The sequence below is a fragment of the Phyllobates terribilis genome, unplaced genomic scaffold (genome assembly GCF_046119375.1).
Source record: "Phyllobates terribilis strain yellow unplaced genomic scaffold, ASM4611937v1 Scaffold_5__5_contigs__length_657084704, whole genome shotgun sequence".
NCBI classification, from domain to species: Eukaryota; Metazoa; Chordata; class Amphibia; order Anura; family Dendrobatidae; genus Phyllobates; species Phyllobates terribilis.
This window is the reverse complement of record NW_027362765.1, coordinates 417,657,258-417,671,293: the sequence shown is the minus strand read 5'-3', so window position 1 is coordinate 417,671,293 and position 14,036 is coordinate 417,657,258. Positions and strand designations below refer to the sequence as shown.

General features: G+C 44.1%; 1 protein-coding gene across 1 annotated transcript in view; it reads left to right on the top strand.

Annotated features, from left to right (window-relative positions):
* Window positions 1-14,036, top strand: part of STN1 (STN1 subunit of CST complex) — a 55,107-nt gene that overhangs the window by 39,368 nt on the left and 1,703 nt on the right. The window contains exons 5-9 of the mRNA XM_073685187.1: window positions 4,830-4,994; window positions 7,061-7,190; window positions 9,465-9,630; window positions 10,220-10,333; window positions 11,883-11,955. Coding sequence (XP_073541288.1) covers window positions 4,830-4,994; window positions 7,061-7,190; window positions 9,465-9,630; window positions 10,220-10,333; window positions 11,883-11,955 — 648 coding nt within the window. The remainder of the gene's footprint in view (window positions 1-4,829; window positions 4,995-7,060; window positions 7,191-9,464; window positions 9,631-10,219; window positions 10,334-11,882; window positions 11,956-14,036) is intronic.

The window sequence follows — 14,036 nt, the reverse complement described above, 5'->3', positions numbered from 1 at the left end:
AACCTATAAGGGAACCCAAACTGATATATGGCCCCATATAATCCCTATCTAGATAGCATAACCACAAAAAAAAGAGAAAAATAATACCAAAAAAATTCTTTATGGGTGCAGACTGCATCGCTTGTTGTTTCCCTTCGTAGATTACCTTCACATTTATAAAACAGTTTCCATATTCATCCTACTAAGCAAATCATCGGGATGTTTGCACTTCGCTTTATGTTTCTTTATTCAAAGAAGTTCCTTGATAAACTTTATGTGCTCGCTATTGTTTGACTCGATTTAAGAACCGAGGCCAATGCTAGGACACACAAGCTGGAATACAGAGTAGAAGAACTGCCTATTACCGTGGTCGAGACAGATATACAGTACAGACCAAAAGTTTGGACACACCTTCTCATTTAAAGATTTTTCTGTATTTTCATGACTATGAAAATTGTACATTCACACTGAAGGCATCAAAACTATGAATTAACACATGTGGAATTATATACTTAACAAAAAAGTGTGAAACAACTGAAAATATGTCTTATATTCTAGGTTCTTCAAAGTAGCCACCTTTTTGCTTTGATGACTGCTTTGCACACTCTTGGCATTCTATTGATGAGCTTCAAGAGGTAGTCACCGGAAATGGTTTTCACTTCACAGGTGTGCCCTGTCAGGTTTAATAAGTGGGATTTCTTGCCTTATAAATGGGGTTGGGACCATCAGTTGTGTTGTGCAGAAGTCTGGTGGATACACAGCTGATAGTCCTAGTGAATAGACTGTTAGCTGCTTTTTTCTTGCCATAATACAAATTCTAAGTAAAGAAAAACGAGTGGCCATCATTACTTTAAGAAATGAAGGTCAGTCAGTCCAAAAAATTGGGAAAACTTTGAAAGTGTCCCCAAGTGCAGTTGCAAAAACCATCAAGCGCTACAAAGAAACTGGCTCACATGAGGACCGCCCCAGGAAAGGAAGACCAAGAGTCACCTCTGCTTCTGAGGATAAGTTTATCCGAGTCACCAGCCTCAGAAATCGCAGGTTAACAGCAGCTCAGATTAGAGACCAGGTCAATGCCACACAGAGTTCTAGCAGCAGACACATCTCTACAACAACTGTTAAGAGGAGACTTTGTGCAGCAGGCCTTCATGGTAAAATAGCTGCTAGGAAACCACTGCTAAGGACAGGCAACAAGCAGAAGAGACTTGTTTGGGCTAAAGAACACAAGGAATGGACATTAGACCAGTGGAAATCTGTGCTTTGGTCTGATGAGTCCAAATCTGAGATCTTTGGTTCCAACCACCGTGTCTTTGTGCGACGCAGAAAAGGTGAACGGATGGACTCTACATGCCTGGTTCCCACCGTGAAGCATGGAGGAGGAGGTGTGATGGTGTGGGGGTGCTCTGCTGGTGACACTGTTGGGGATTTACTCAAAATTGAAGGCATACTGAACCGGCATGGCTACCACAGCATCTTGCAGCGGCATGCTGTTCCATCCGGTTTGCGTTTAGTTGGACCATCATTTATTTTTCAACAGGACAATGACCCCAAACACACCTCCAGGCTGTGTAAGGGCTATTTGACCAAGAAGGAGAGTGATGGGGTGCTACGCCATATGACCTGGCCTCCACAGTTACCAGACCTGAACCCAATCGAGATTGTTTGGGGTGAGCTGGACCGCAGAGTGAAGGCAAAAGGGCCAACAAGTGCTAAGCATCTCTGGGAACTCCTTCAAGATTGTTGGAAGACCATTTCCGGTGACTACCTTTTGAAGCTCATCAAGAGAATGCCAAGAGTGTGCAAAGCAGTCATCAAAGCAAAAGGTGGCTACTTTGAAAAACCTAGAATATAAGACATATTTTCAGTTGTTTCACACTTTTTTGTTAAGTATATAATTCCACATGTGTTAATTCATAGTTTTGATGCCTTCAGTGTGAATGTACAATTTTCATATTCATGAAAATACAGAAAAATCTTTAAATGAGAAGGTGTGTCCAAACTTTTGGTCTGTACTGTATTTATATAGGAACTTACTGTGGGGACACAAGTGGACTTTATGCACTTGGTCGGACTCCAAATCCAGAGGTCTTCCAGTCCCGTTTTTCTAGCTGATTATATTCCCCTTTCAAGATGCCATGTAGCATTGCAACATGGCATCTGATGACTATCAACTGCAATGGAATCGTTGTAAAAAATCTCAATTTTGTTGGATTTTTGTTCGTGAGTTGCACATGACTTTGCCTCCATTGATTTATATCTGCAAGTTGTTTGTGAGTGTTTGCAATTTTTTTTACAGCCAAATTGCAGCATTCAAATTGCCACAAGGCGGCAAGTCATAGACAATTTGCACCAATATCATTGCTTATATGACTTGTCTGACGCACATGTTGTTGCCTCAGCCTTATGAGAACACATTCTCATGATATACTGAGCCCCCAGATTCACCATCTGTAGGATCATGTGAAGTCCTTTTAAGATCCACAACTACTTGTTTTTTGTTTTTTAAAATTTGGTCTGAAGTTATGCTGCCCTACATACGGTTGTGCACAGTGTAGGACTGTGGAGTGCCAAGGGCTGCCAGTAACATTGACTTTGGGGGGCCCATTTTTCACTTGCATGCAAATATTACACTACCCTTGTTTACAAATTTACCTATGCCTCTAATAATAATCTGAGTAGTTTGGTAAATGAATCATGATATGCTTCTTTTTTCTGAACCTACTGAATCAAGTGAATTATGCCAAGTACTGCCCATACGGTGAGGTTGGGGGCCCATGTCTGCACAGGGACCCACCGGGGGATTTCCCTGTTCTTCTATGGGCCAGTCCGAGCCTGGTCGTGCAATTTGCACTATATTTCAGTCTGTCCCATGGGACAATATAGGCTATAACTAATTGTTCCTTATACTAAGTAATGCTCCTACTTTTGTTTTTGATGAGACATCTTTGTCACAGTCCTAGTCAAATATATATATTGAATCCCTGGGTAAATAGTCCAGTATTATCTGAATAGTCCAGTATATTATGCCCAGGTTAACACTATATACATTGCCGAAAGTCCACACTGTACTGGTTACACGGACTGAACACAACCTAAAAATGCTCAAAATATGGCCATATTCATTCTATTTGGTGCCAAACAGAGCCAAGGGTGCCATGTTCGGGCCACGTGGTGACAGTGTTCAGCGAGTACCATGGGTTTCTCGGATATGCCGAGAGCCCTAAATTGTGCGCATATTGCACCGGTGTCTACAGAATACCATACACTTGCCAGATAAATAGTGAATTAAAGTACAACTATACGACTATAGGTCCCCAGACCCTAGAAGCCTTCAGACCACTAGGCTCCTGTGCTGAAAATAAACTATTCCCTACAGAAGAATAATGCTGCCCCCTGCTGGCAGCAGTCAGTACAAATAGTCATGTCTCACTACTGGTTGTACACAACAGAATGTTCCTTACTGTAGAGGAACACAACCGCTTTCTCTCCATCCGAGATAAACCGTCCCATTATGCTGATCAGAGTTTGATCAGTTTTTCTCGGATGTGGAGAGAAAAAGATTAAAAAAAAAAGTATCTTCTCCATTCTGTCAGTCCGTGAAAATGATGCCGGACTCTGACGTTATCCAAGTGCGGTCGAATGTTTTTAATGGACCCATAGATTTGCATTGCTGCTTTTGATCTGACACGCCGATCGAAATCAGACATGTCTCCGTTTTTTTTTTCCGCGGACCACTTCATCCGAGGAAAAAACTCAGACATGTGCACAGTTCCATAGAATATCATGGATACGAGTGCTATCTATGACCACCACGGATAGCACTCGTCCGAGATAATCGGATATGTGCACGAGCCCTTAAAGGAGGGACCTAAAAACTGTATGTGTGCGGGAGACGAGGGTGGATTGTACAACCTGCTATGTCCGTAAGCCTCTCTTACAATATAATAATATTATTTGTCAATTAATTTTGACCATTTTTTTCTCAGAATTTTTTATTTTTTTTTTGTAAACTAAAATCTTATATTTTTTTTTATTTTAAAGCATGGCGTCTTATGTTTCTATTGAAATAAATAGAAAAACCTAATGAAAGATGACTGCATTGCTGCCCTCCAGGGGGTATCTGGGACATTTTACCCCCAGGTGTCCCTCTTATAGTGCCCCAGCTCTTCTCCTCTATATCTGTGTCAGTGATGAGTCTCTGTCCCTTTTTTCGACAGTAATAAATTCCCATCCTATAGGGCCCAGTGCAAGTGTCATTCTGTTGTTTGGCCCAATAATTACCTGCATCCGCCATGTCTGCGGTACGGCACACCTTGCTCAGTGATTTGGGGCTCATTTTGATACATGACATTAGACCGAAGTATGAGACCGAAGTAATTCATTGAGTCCTATCTGCTAGAACTATAATTACACCTGGCCATTGCAAAAGTCTTAGAAATCAATGTAGCTATCAGAAAATAGGCCGATCCCAGGTGCCAGTAATGCTAAGTGTATAGAAAACAACATAAAGCGGTAGAACCTCTGTGACCCCTTCCGTCCTGCTCTGTGACCCCCCGGTAACAGAACCGGACAGGGGGGGTCACAGAACCGGACGGGGGAGAGGGGGTCACAGAGCCGGACGGGGGGGGGTCACAGAACCGGACGGGGGGACTCTCAGAACCGGACGGAAGGGGTCACAGAGCCGGACGGGGGGGAGGGGGTCGCACAACCGGACGGAAGGGGTCACAGACCCAGACTGGGGGGTGATCACAGAGCCGGATGGGGTCACAGAGCCGGACGGATCTGTGTTAGGTCTGCCATTGGGCAGAAGACTTTACTACTTTTCCTTCATCCTGTCCATTGGTTTTTAGAGGATCCGAAAAGTACATCCGAAGCCAAGGATCTGGATGGACTAATGCAAGAGCTGTACAGACACGAGAGCAGGAAAGCCAAGATGGAGATTGGTGATGTGATCAGAGTCCGGGGTTATATCAAGGTCTTTAGAAACCAGAGAGAAGTTGTCTCCTCAACATTTTGTAAGTAAAGTCTTAATTTGTAGAAGAAAATATTTCACACCGGTGTAGGGGACTAGGACAAAGGGAAATGAGACAAGGATTCACCTTCCCAAATGAATCATTTTAGCTAATGCCTCGATGGCTAGATAACTCCCAACCAACAGTGGCCATACAGCTCCTCTACTCCCACCGAACCCATAGACGCACACGTCCGGCAGAGCATGCGTTTATGAGAAGATGAGACTAATCCAATCGATCTCCACAAAAGGATCAGACGTTGAAGTTCACCACGTCCAGTCCTTCCCTCTCCCATCATCTATTGGAGAGTTTGGAAAGACCCCTATATACAATGTATAGTCATACTGTCCCAGGGGCTTTCAATTTTTACCTGCCACCGTGAGTGGAGGAGAATGCTGAATCTCCTGTGGTGCCTATGAAATGTAAGAAAAACATTTTGGTGTGAGCAGTGGTCATCGCACAAGGCAAGGTGGATCTTGCGAAAATTCCCCCTTCAATTATAATTTTGATGTCGATACAATTCAGATTGGCGCTCCTCTGAGATCAAGGGCACCCGGCACAGTCTGCGGCGTGTGAATTGCTCATCGGCTCTAGTGATGGCACTGCTACTTTTTTTGCTTCAGGTTTGGGTGGGGGTGAGCAGTGATCCGACACTGCCTGTTCCGGAAAGTGAAGAAGAGCAGGATGGGACAAGTAAAAATTAGTTTTGCCTCAGTTAGTCTCAATAGCGGATATTTTGCCAGGGGGTCAAATTGAAATATAGTGTATGTGGCTAACCAACTTTTCTAATTTTGTAACTGCAGCATTAGAAGGTGAGATGGGGCCGGCAGGATGTGCAGATCACTATGTAAAATAAAAGTAAAATCTAATAAAATCCCTTATTAATAATAGACTAAAATGAACAACTGTGTGATATAATGGCAGTATTTATTTCTGCACAATCTGCTGCGATTATGGACCCGGAGGCCAACATTTCTCATGTGACCTATGCCTAATTTGGGAGAAATTTCCCAAGAGAAAAACTTGCATCTTAAATTGCATACAATTTTGCAACAAAATTTGCAAAATGGGCCTTTTTTTTTTTTCCTTTACTTCAGTTGAGAGGAATTCATGTGCATGGATTTCTGGAACCTCATTCACTTAAACTGGAAAAGTATCAGCAATTGATCTTCCACATGTGAAAATACAATTATGTTATCAACATCAATAGTTAAAAAGGTGCAATTAGTATCGGGCTACTTGACAAGAGGGAACAAAAATTCAAACAAGTCAATTCCAAATACACCAGATTTCTAAAATGCCATTGTTAATAAATGGAGCAGGCACGGTAGATGTTTTGAGAAAGTCTTTGGCAAAGTACTGGAGGGGAGATATGTTTCACTGAGGCTATTAGATTCAGTGAGTTGCAACCTAGAAGTTTGCTTCAGCACACTGTGCCTAGGGGTTAATCGGCCATTTTTAATGGGCTAGGATTTTATGTGAACAGCTATAGAGCGGGTGGGAGGCTGTTCACCATATCTTCACCCCAGGGTGTGGCCTGGGCTATAAATAGCCAGCCTTTTGAATCATTCAGTGTTCCAGAGGAACTCCAGTGCTTTGTGTCCTGACAAGGAAAAGCTGAAGCATTTGTTGCTAAACTCTGAGCGAGTGGATCCCTGCGACCACAAGGACTGTGTTTGGTGCTACTACTTTGCTTTGTTTTCCTGTTTTTGCCCAAAGGGCCGTGTTTATTTTTACTTCACCATGGTTTATGCTGCCAGTATAATAAACCTGGGAAGAATTTAAAGAGACAGTGTTCCCATGTCTACCTCCGCGTGCTGTTGAGTGAACAGGTCTACCACAATGTGTATAAAGAATTACATAAAAATGTTGACAGCTGCTGTCTCTCCATCATGCTTTACACTGCAGCTCTTTGTGAAAGCACATGTTGACCGTCACAAATTCACCGGGATATTATCTCTATAAAGCTTAAGTAACAATATTACCAATGAGAAAACCATTCCTTGTAAATGAGGAAAGTAAAGTACAGTAAAGGGGGAGCTTTATAATAAAATCCATTATTCTTGTAGATAAGGTGGATGACCCCACTCTGGATGTGCAGATCAGCCGGATGCTGGACCTCCCACACCTGTACAGAAATGTCTATGATAAGCCCTTTGTTGTCCCCGATCACCTGACGGATCCATCCCATGGACGCTCGTAAGTTTCCCGACCTCTAAGTAGGATTTCGCCTTTCTGCGAGTCCTCTCGGCCGCCTCCAAGCAACATTACGCTGAAAAGGGTTTTCTGATCTCGATATAAGCTTCATATGGCTAAAAAATAAATAGTCACCCACCGCACCTGCACTGCTGGTTACATGGCCTCTCTCCGGTGTTTTGTGTGTGGATGATTATACTCCTGCACTGAAAAACGGTCTAAAGTCTGATAAAGAGCCACTCCGGATTAGGAGAGACCTTATACTCAACGACCATATGTTTTAATACGCACTGCAGGGAATTGTGTTGTTGGTTGCCACATTAAAAGCTAAACGTGATGATTGCCAGGTGGTGTGTGATGATCGCTAGATGAGATGATCGCCTGGTGGTGTTGTGTGATGATCACTAGATGAGATGATTGCCTGGTGCTGTGTGATGATCGCCTGGTGGTGTGTGATGATCGCTAGATGAGATGATCGCCTGGTGGTGTTGTGTGATGATCACTAGATGTGATGATCGCCTGGTGCTGTGTGATGATCGCTAGATGAGATGATCGCCTGGTGCTGTGTGATGATCGCCTGGTGCTGTGTGATGATCGCCTGGTGCTGTGTGATGATCGCTAGATGAGATGATCGCCTGGTGCTGTGTGATGATCGCCTGGTGCTGTGTGATGATCGCTAGATGAGATGATCGCCTGGTGCTGTGTGATGATCGCCTGGTGCTGTGTGATGATTGCTAGATGAGATGATGGCCTGGTGGTGTTGTGTGATGATCACTAGATGTGATGATCGCCTGGTGGTGTGTGATGATCGCTAGATGAGATGATCGCCTGGTGGTGTGTGATGATCGCTAGATGAGATGATCGCCTGGTGCTGTTTGATGATCACTAGATGAGATGATCGCCTGGTGCTGTGTGATGATCGCTAGATGAGATGATCGCCTGGTGCTGTGTGATGATCGCCTGGTGCTGTGTGATGATCGCTAGATGAGATGATCGCCTGGTGCTGTGTGATGATCGCCTGGTGCTGTGTGATGATCGCTAGATGAGATGATCGCCTGGTGCTGTGTGATGATCGCCTGGTGCTGTGTGATGATCGCTAGATGAGATGATGGCCTGGTGGTGTTGTGTGATGATCACTAGATGTGATGATCGCCTGGTGGTGTGTGATGATCGCTAGATGAGATGATCGCCTGGTGGTGTGTGATGATCGCTAGATGAGATGATCGCCTGGTGGTGTTGTGTGATGATCACTAGATGTGATGATCGCCTGGTGCTGTGTGATGATCGCTAGATGAGATGATCGCCTGGTGCTGTGTGATGAACGCTAGATGAGATGATCGCCTGGTGCTGTTTGATGATCGCTAGATGAGATGATCGCCTCGTGCTGTGTGATGATCGCTAGATGAGATGATCGCCTGGTGCTGTGTGATGATCGCTAGATGAGATTATCGCCTGGTGCTGTGTGATGATCGCCTGGTGCTGTGTGATGATCACTAGATGAGATGATCGCCTGGTGCTGTGTGATGATCGCCTGGTGCTGTGTGATGATCGCTAGATGAGATGATCGCCTGGTGCTGTGTGATGATCGCCTGGCGCTGTTTGATGATCACTAGATGAGATGATCGCCTGGTGCTGTGTGATGATCGCTAGATGAGATGATCGCCTGGTGCTATGTGATGATCGCCTGGTGCTGTGTGATGATCGCTAGATGAGATGATCGCCTGGCGCTGTTTGATGATCGCTAGATGAGATGATCGCCTGGTGCTGTGTGATGATCGCTAGATGAGATGATCGCCTGGTGCTGTGTGATGATCGCGTGGTGCTGTGTGATGATCGCTAGATGAGATGATCGCCTGGTGCTGTGTGATGATCGCTAGATGAGATGATCGCCTGGTGCTGTGTGATGATTGCTAGATGAGATGATCGCCTGGTGCTGTGTGATGATCGCTAGATGAGATGATCGCCTGGTGCTGTGTGATGATTGCTAGATGAGATGATCGCCTGGTGCTGTGTGATGATCGCGTGGTGCTGTGTGATGATCGCTAGATGAGATGATCGCCTGGTGCTGTGTGATGATCGCGTGGTGCTGTGTGATGATCGCTAGACGAGATGATCGCCTGGTGCTGTGTGATGATCGCTAGATGAGATGATCGCCTGGTGCTGTGTGATGATCGCGTGGTGCTGTGTGATGATCGCTAGATGAGATGATCGCCTGGTGGTTTCATTGTAAACAAAAAAAAAAGATTTACCTCTCCCTTTTCTTGTCTCTTCTTTTAGTACCAGACACGAGGATGTGTTGTCACATTCTGGTCTCATTTTACAGCTGAGTGAAAAAATAAAGGAGTTTCTGGATGAAAATCAAATTTCTAATTTTTACCAACGCGAATTGGAAAGTGTGCCATCCTTACTGTCCACTGCCACCAAACCAAGCCAAAGGGCAGAGGTGAGGGGACGGTATATGCTGGACTGCACTGCTGCCAGGCATACGTGCCCACACTGTGTGTGCCATTCCTCTATAATTCCTCCTGGTAATATATGAATAAATAGACCAGGTATTGCCTTTTCCCTCATCAATAACATACGTCTGTAAACAGTCTGACAGTGTCAAACCGCAGAGACTCCACATCCAGCAGCCAATTTAATTAAGAATTTTTAAGACGATCATCAGAAGAACAGAATGTCACGTTCTAAGAAAAGATGCTCAAGAACTATTTCACTGTCGTGACGCGGCTGATAATGGGTTCAGTTTAAAATGGAAACGGTTGTTAATATATAATCTGTCAAAAAGACAGTAAGAAGATGTAGAATGTGTCCGGTAGATAAATACAGAATTTGTATAGATTATTTTATATTTAGCTAAGAAAAAACACTGCAGATAATGTTACCGCCGATAATAGCGGCTCATATAATAAAGAATTGGCCAAACACAAATTTTAACAACTTGCCATTAAGATTATTATTATTATTGCTTCTCTTTCATTTTGGACTTTGTATAATTTGTCGGTGACGTCTACATTGCTTTCTATTATTAGGCAGGTCCGAGCGTTACATCCAAAGAAATCCATAATGTATTCAAAGAAGCCATACATCTACTTCTGGAAAAAGGCATCGTGTACCTGAAAGGCCACAAGACACAGGTGTACCAGGTCAGAGACTGGATTAATGATGGATGACGATAAGCAATACATTGGTGATAGGATGATCCAAGAAGGAGCGGAATTAAAGGGATTGTGTTAAAGAGGATGTGTCACCAGGTCAAAAGTGACCAGTTTTAACTCTTACTTTATTACCATTGCTCCCTTTAGTATGGTATTTTTTTTTTAAATCCGCCATACAGTCCCAGAGATATGGGTCTTTTTTTATCTAGTGCTAATTTTTAGGGGCTTTACCAAGGGGACCTGACTCACTGAATCCTCTGGGGCATGTCCTTAGGCTACTCTGCATTATTACCCTGTGGGCACCGCCCTCTTGGTAAAGACCATAAAAATTAGTAATAAATAAAAAGGCCAATATCTCTAGAATCGCATGACAGATAAAAAAAAAAAAAAACCTGACAGAAGCTGGAATAAAATATGGGCAAAAACTGTCCACTTTTCAGCTGGTGACATGTCCTCTTTAAATGGAACTTTTATGGTTTGTTGGTCAAACTTGTACTGAAAAAACTTAAGATAGAAACATAATAAAAAATATACCCTGCTATAAGTAAGTAAAAAGCAATATTCCAAATAAATAACATAGGGCACTTTGTAAACAGTGATTAAAAAAAAAAGCATAAAGGCCATCCCACCGCAAGAAGGTGTACCCTTTGTTTAATGGCCAGTGTGAACATTCTCCTACGCATTGCATGTTTACCAACTTATACTCCAGTTCATTTCTTTTGGTTAAACTTGTCCTGAAAGTCTGATCTGTGGCAATCTGGTCTCATGATATCTCTACCCAATCTCCAGTACAAGCATATTCTGTCCCAGTCATAAATGATGGAGTGGTTTTTAATTTCAACAGAAAATAAATACTTTTCCATTGATAGCAGGACTGAATGTGACATGGAACAAAATGCCTTTACATATGTTAATGGTGACCTTTAGTTTATAAGAAGTTTCAGTCTGCAATCTTCATTTCTCTATTCATTTTCGCCCTAATATGCAGGTTGCAGTCTGATCCAAGTTTCAGATTTTTCTCTTGTGTGAGTGTCTCTGCCAGTAATATCGGCTGGATGTGAGCTCTGTGTGTATCCAGGATGCTGTTCCAGCACAGCTTCTATCCTGAAACGCATCACCTCTTCATGTGCTTTCCTCCCTTTCTTTAAATTGATTTCTCTGCCCTCCGTAAGACTGTACATGCTTTCTTCACTCTAATCACTGCAAACATAAGCATATAACCCCTATGGGGTGCACAATCTCAGCCTCTGCTTTTTTCATTGTCTACTAGAATGCCAAAAACAGACAAATTAAGTTCTGTGGGTTGGTCTGGTTCCCAGTGGTTGGACCCACTATTGATAAGAGCTAACTTAGTATCTTGGTAAAGTAACAAAATATGTTGACTTTTGACTGTCCAACTTTTACCTGCCTATTATAGTATGCAAATTCTTAAAACTCTGACATCGGCAATATTTAGAATTTTTTTTTTTTTGTATAATTTTGTTGTTAAATCTGAAGATCTTATTACTACATGTAACAAAATTTGCTTTCCACGTAGGTAACTGATCAGGACAATGAGTTACATAAGCTCGTGCGGAGCATCATCCAGGAGGATTGCCGGAGGCAGAGACGTAAGTGACCATTACTGTACGTTCCATTTTGGAGTCGTCTTTGAGTCATTTTTGCTGAGATGTTTACCGTATTTTTCGGACTATAAGACTCACCGGAGCATAAGACGCACCTAGGTTTTAGAGGAGGAAAATAGGGCAAAAAATATTTAAGCAAAAAATGTGGTCATGATGCCCTGTTATAGGGGAGGGAGTCTGCTGGTATTGGGGTAATGTCCCCCAATTCTGTTAATATATTCCATCCTGGTATGTATGGCCCCTCCTTCCTGGTATACGTGGCCCCCTTCCCATCTTGGTATACATGGCCCTCATCCCCATCCTGGAATGCATGGCACCCCTTTAATCTTCCATCCTGGTATGCATGGCACCCCCCTGATCCCCATCCTAGTTTTCATGGCACCCCTTGATCACCCATCCTCTTATGCATGGCACCCCTTAATCACCCATCATGGTATGCATGGCTCCCCTTGATCCCCGATTCTGATATGCATGGCACCCCTTGATCACCCATCCTGGTATGTATGGCACCCCTTGATCCCCCATTCTGGTATGTATGGCACCCCTTGATCACACATCCTGGTATGTATGGCCCCCCTCATCCCCATCCTGGTATGTATGGCACCCCTTGAGCCCCCATCCTGGTATGCTTGGCACCCCTTGAGCCCCCATCCTGGTATGCTTGGCACCCCTTGAGCCCCCATCCTGGTATGCATGGGCACCCCTTGAGCCCCCATCCTGGTATGCATGGGCACCCCTTGAATCCCCATCCTGGTATGCTTGGCACCCCTTGAGCCCCCATCCTGGTATGCATGGCACCCCTTGAGCCCCCATCCTGGTATGCTTGGCACCCCTTGAGCCCCCATCCTGGTTTGCCTAGCACCCCTTGATCACCCATCCTGGTATGCATGGCACCCCTTGATTCCCCCATCCTGGTATTCATGGCACCCCTTGAGCCTCCATCCTGCTGCCCACAAAAAAAAATAAACAATCATACTCCCCTCCTCTCTCCTCCAGCGTTGTCCAGGTCTGCTGCCGACACTCTCACGGTGTGAGCCGCGCATGGCAGGGCGCGCATGGCGTCCCTGCCATGCGCCCTCACACAGTGTGAGAGCGCGCACACTGTAGCCGCAGTGCTGCTCCTGCTGCCACTCTGCGGTCAGTGTGCCCGCTATTAAAGATCATGGATATTCACTACAACCCATGGGAGTGGGTTGTAGGGAATATTCACGAGCTTTAATAGCGGGACCACAGAGCGCAGCAGGAGCCGCGCTGCGGTACAGTGTGCCGGCTATTAAGGAAAATGAATATTCCCTGGGCATGGGGAGCAGGGAATATTCATTTTCTTTAGTAGCGGGCACAGCGCAGGCTGCAGTAGTCGGCTGCTGCCTCCTGTGTCCCGCTGATCCCCCGCTGCTGCTACCCCAGACCTCCTACCACCCAGAGCCACAGTATATACAGGGAGATAGTATTCGGACTATAAGATGCACCCCCCACTTTCCTCCAAAATTTTGGAGGAAAAAAGTGCTTCTTATAGTCCGAAAAATACGGTATATAGTTGTCTGAATTGTAAAGCGCTGCGGAATATGTTGGCGCTATATAAATAAAAAGATGATGATTATTATTATTATTATTATTAGTTTACACATAAAGAGGCGGCTGCCATTCTCATAAATGGATGTTATCGCCACCTATTGGTTATTAGTAGGTATTACAGAGCAAATCGGAGGTGGAATATTTCTTGTATTAATATAAAAGGAGTTCAGGTGTTTTGGTATCAGTGTTACTAGATGGAAGGTCTTTTAGCCTTAAAGATAACGGTCATCAGGATTAACCACTATTTCTGCAAAATTATGCAAAAAAAACAGACCTTTTGTTTTCTGAAATCTGTTTTTTACTAAATAAAATAAATGGAGAAAATGGCCGACTACAAATGCAGCTTCATAAAAAAGTTCTACATATCTGTGCCCCTGCCTCTTAGTTTGGCACTGGCGCACCGTGATGTCTGGCCCGTTAAAGGCTGTTCAAGACTGGTCATCAAGGGTTTAAAGACCAACCAAGTATTTGTGCCTCTGCGCATTTTAGAG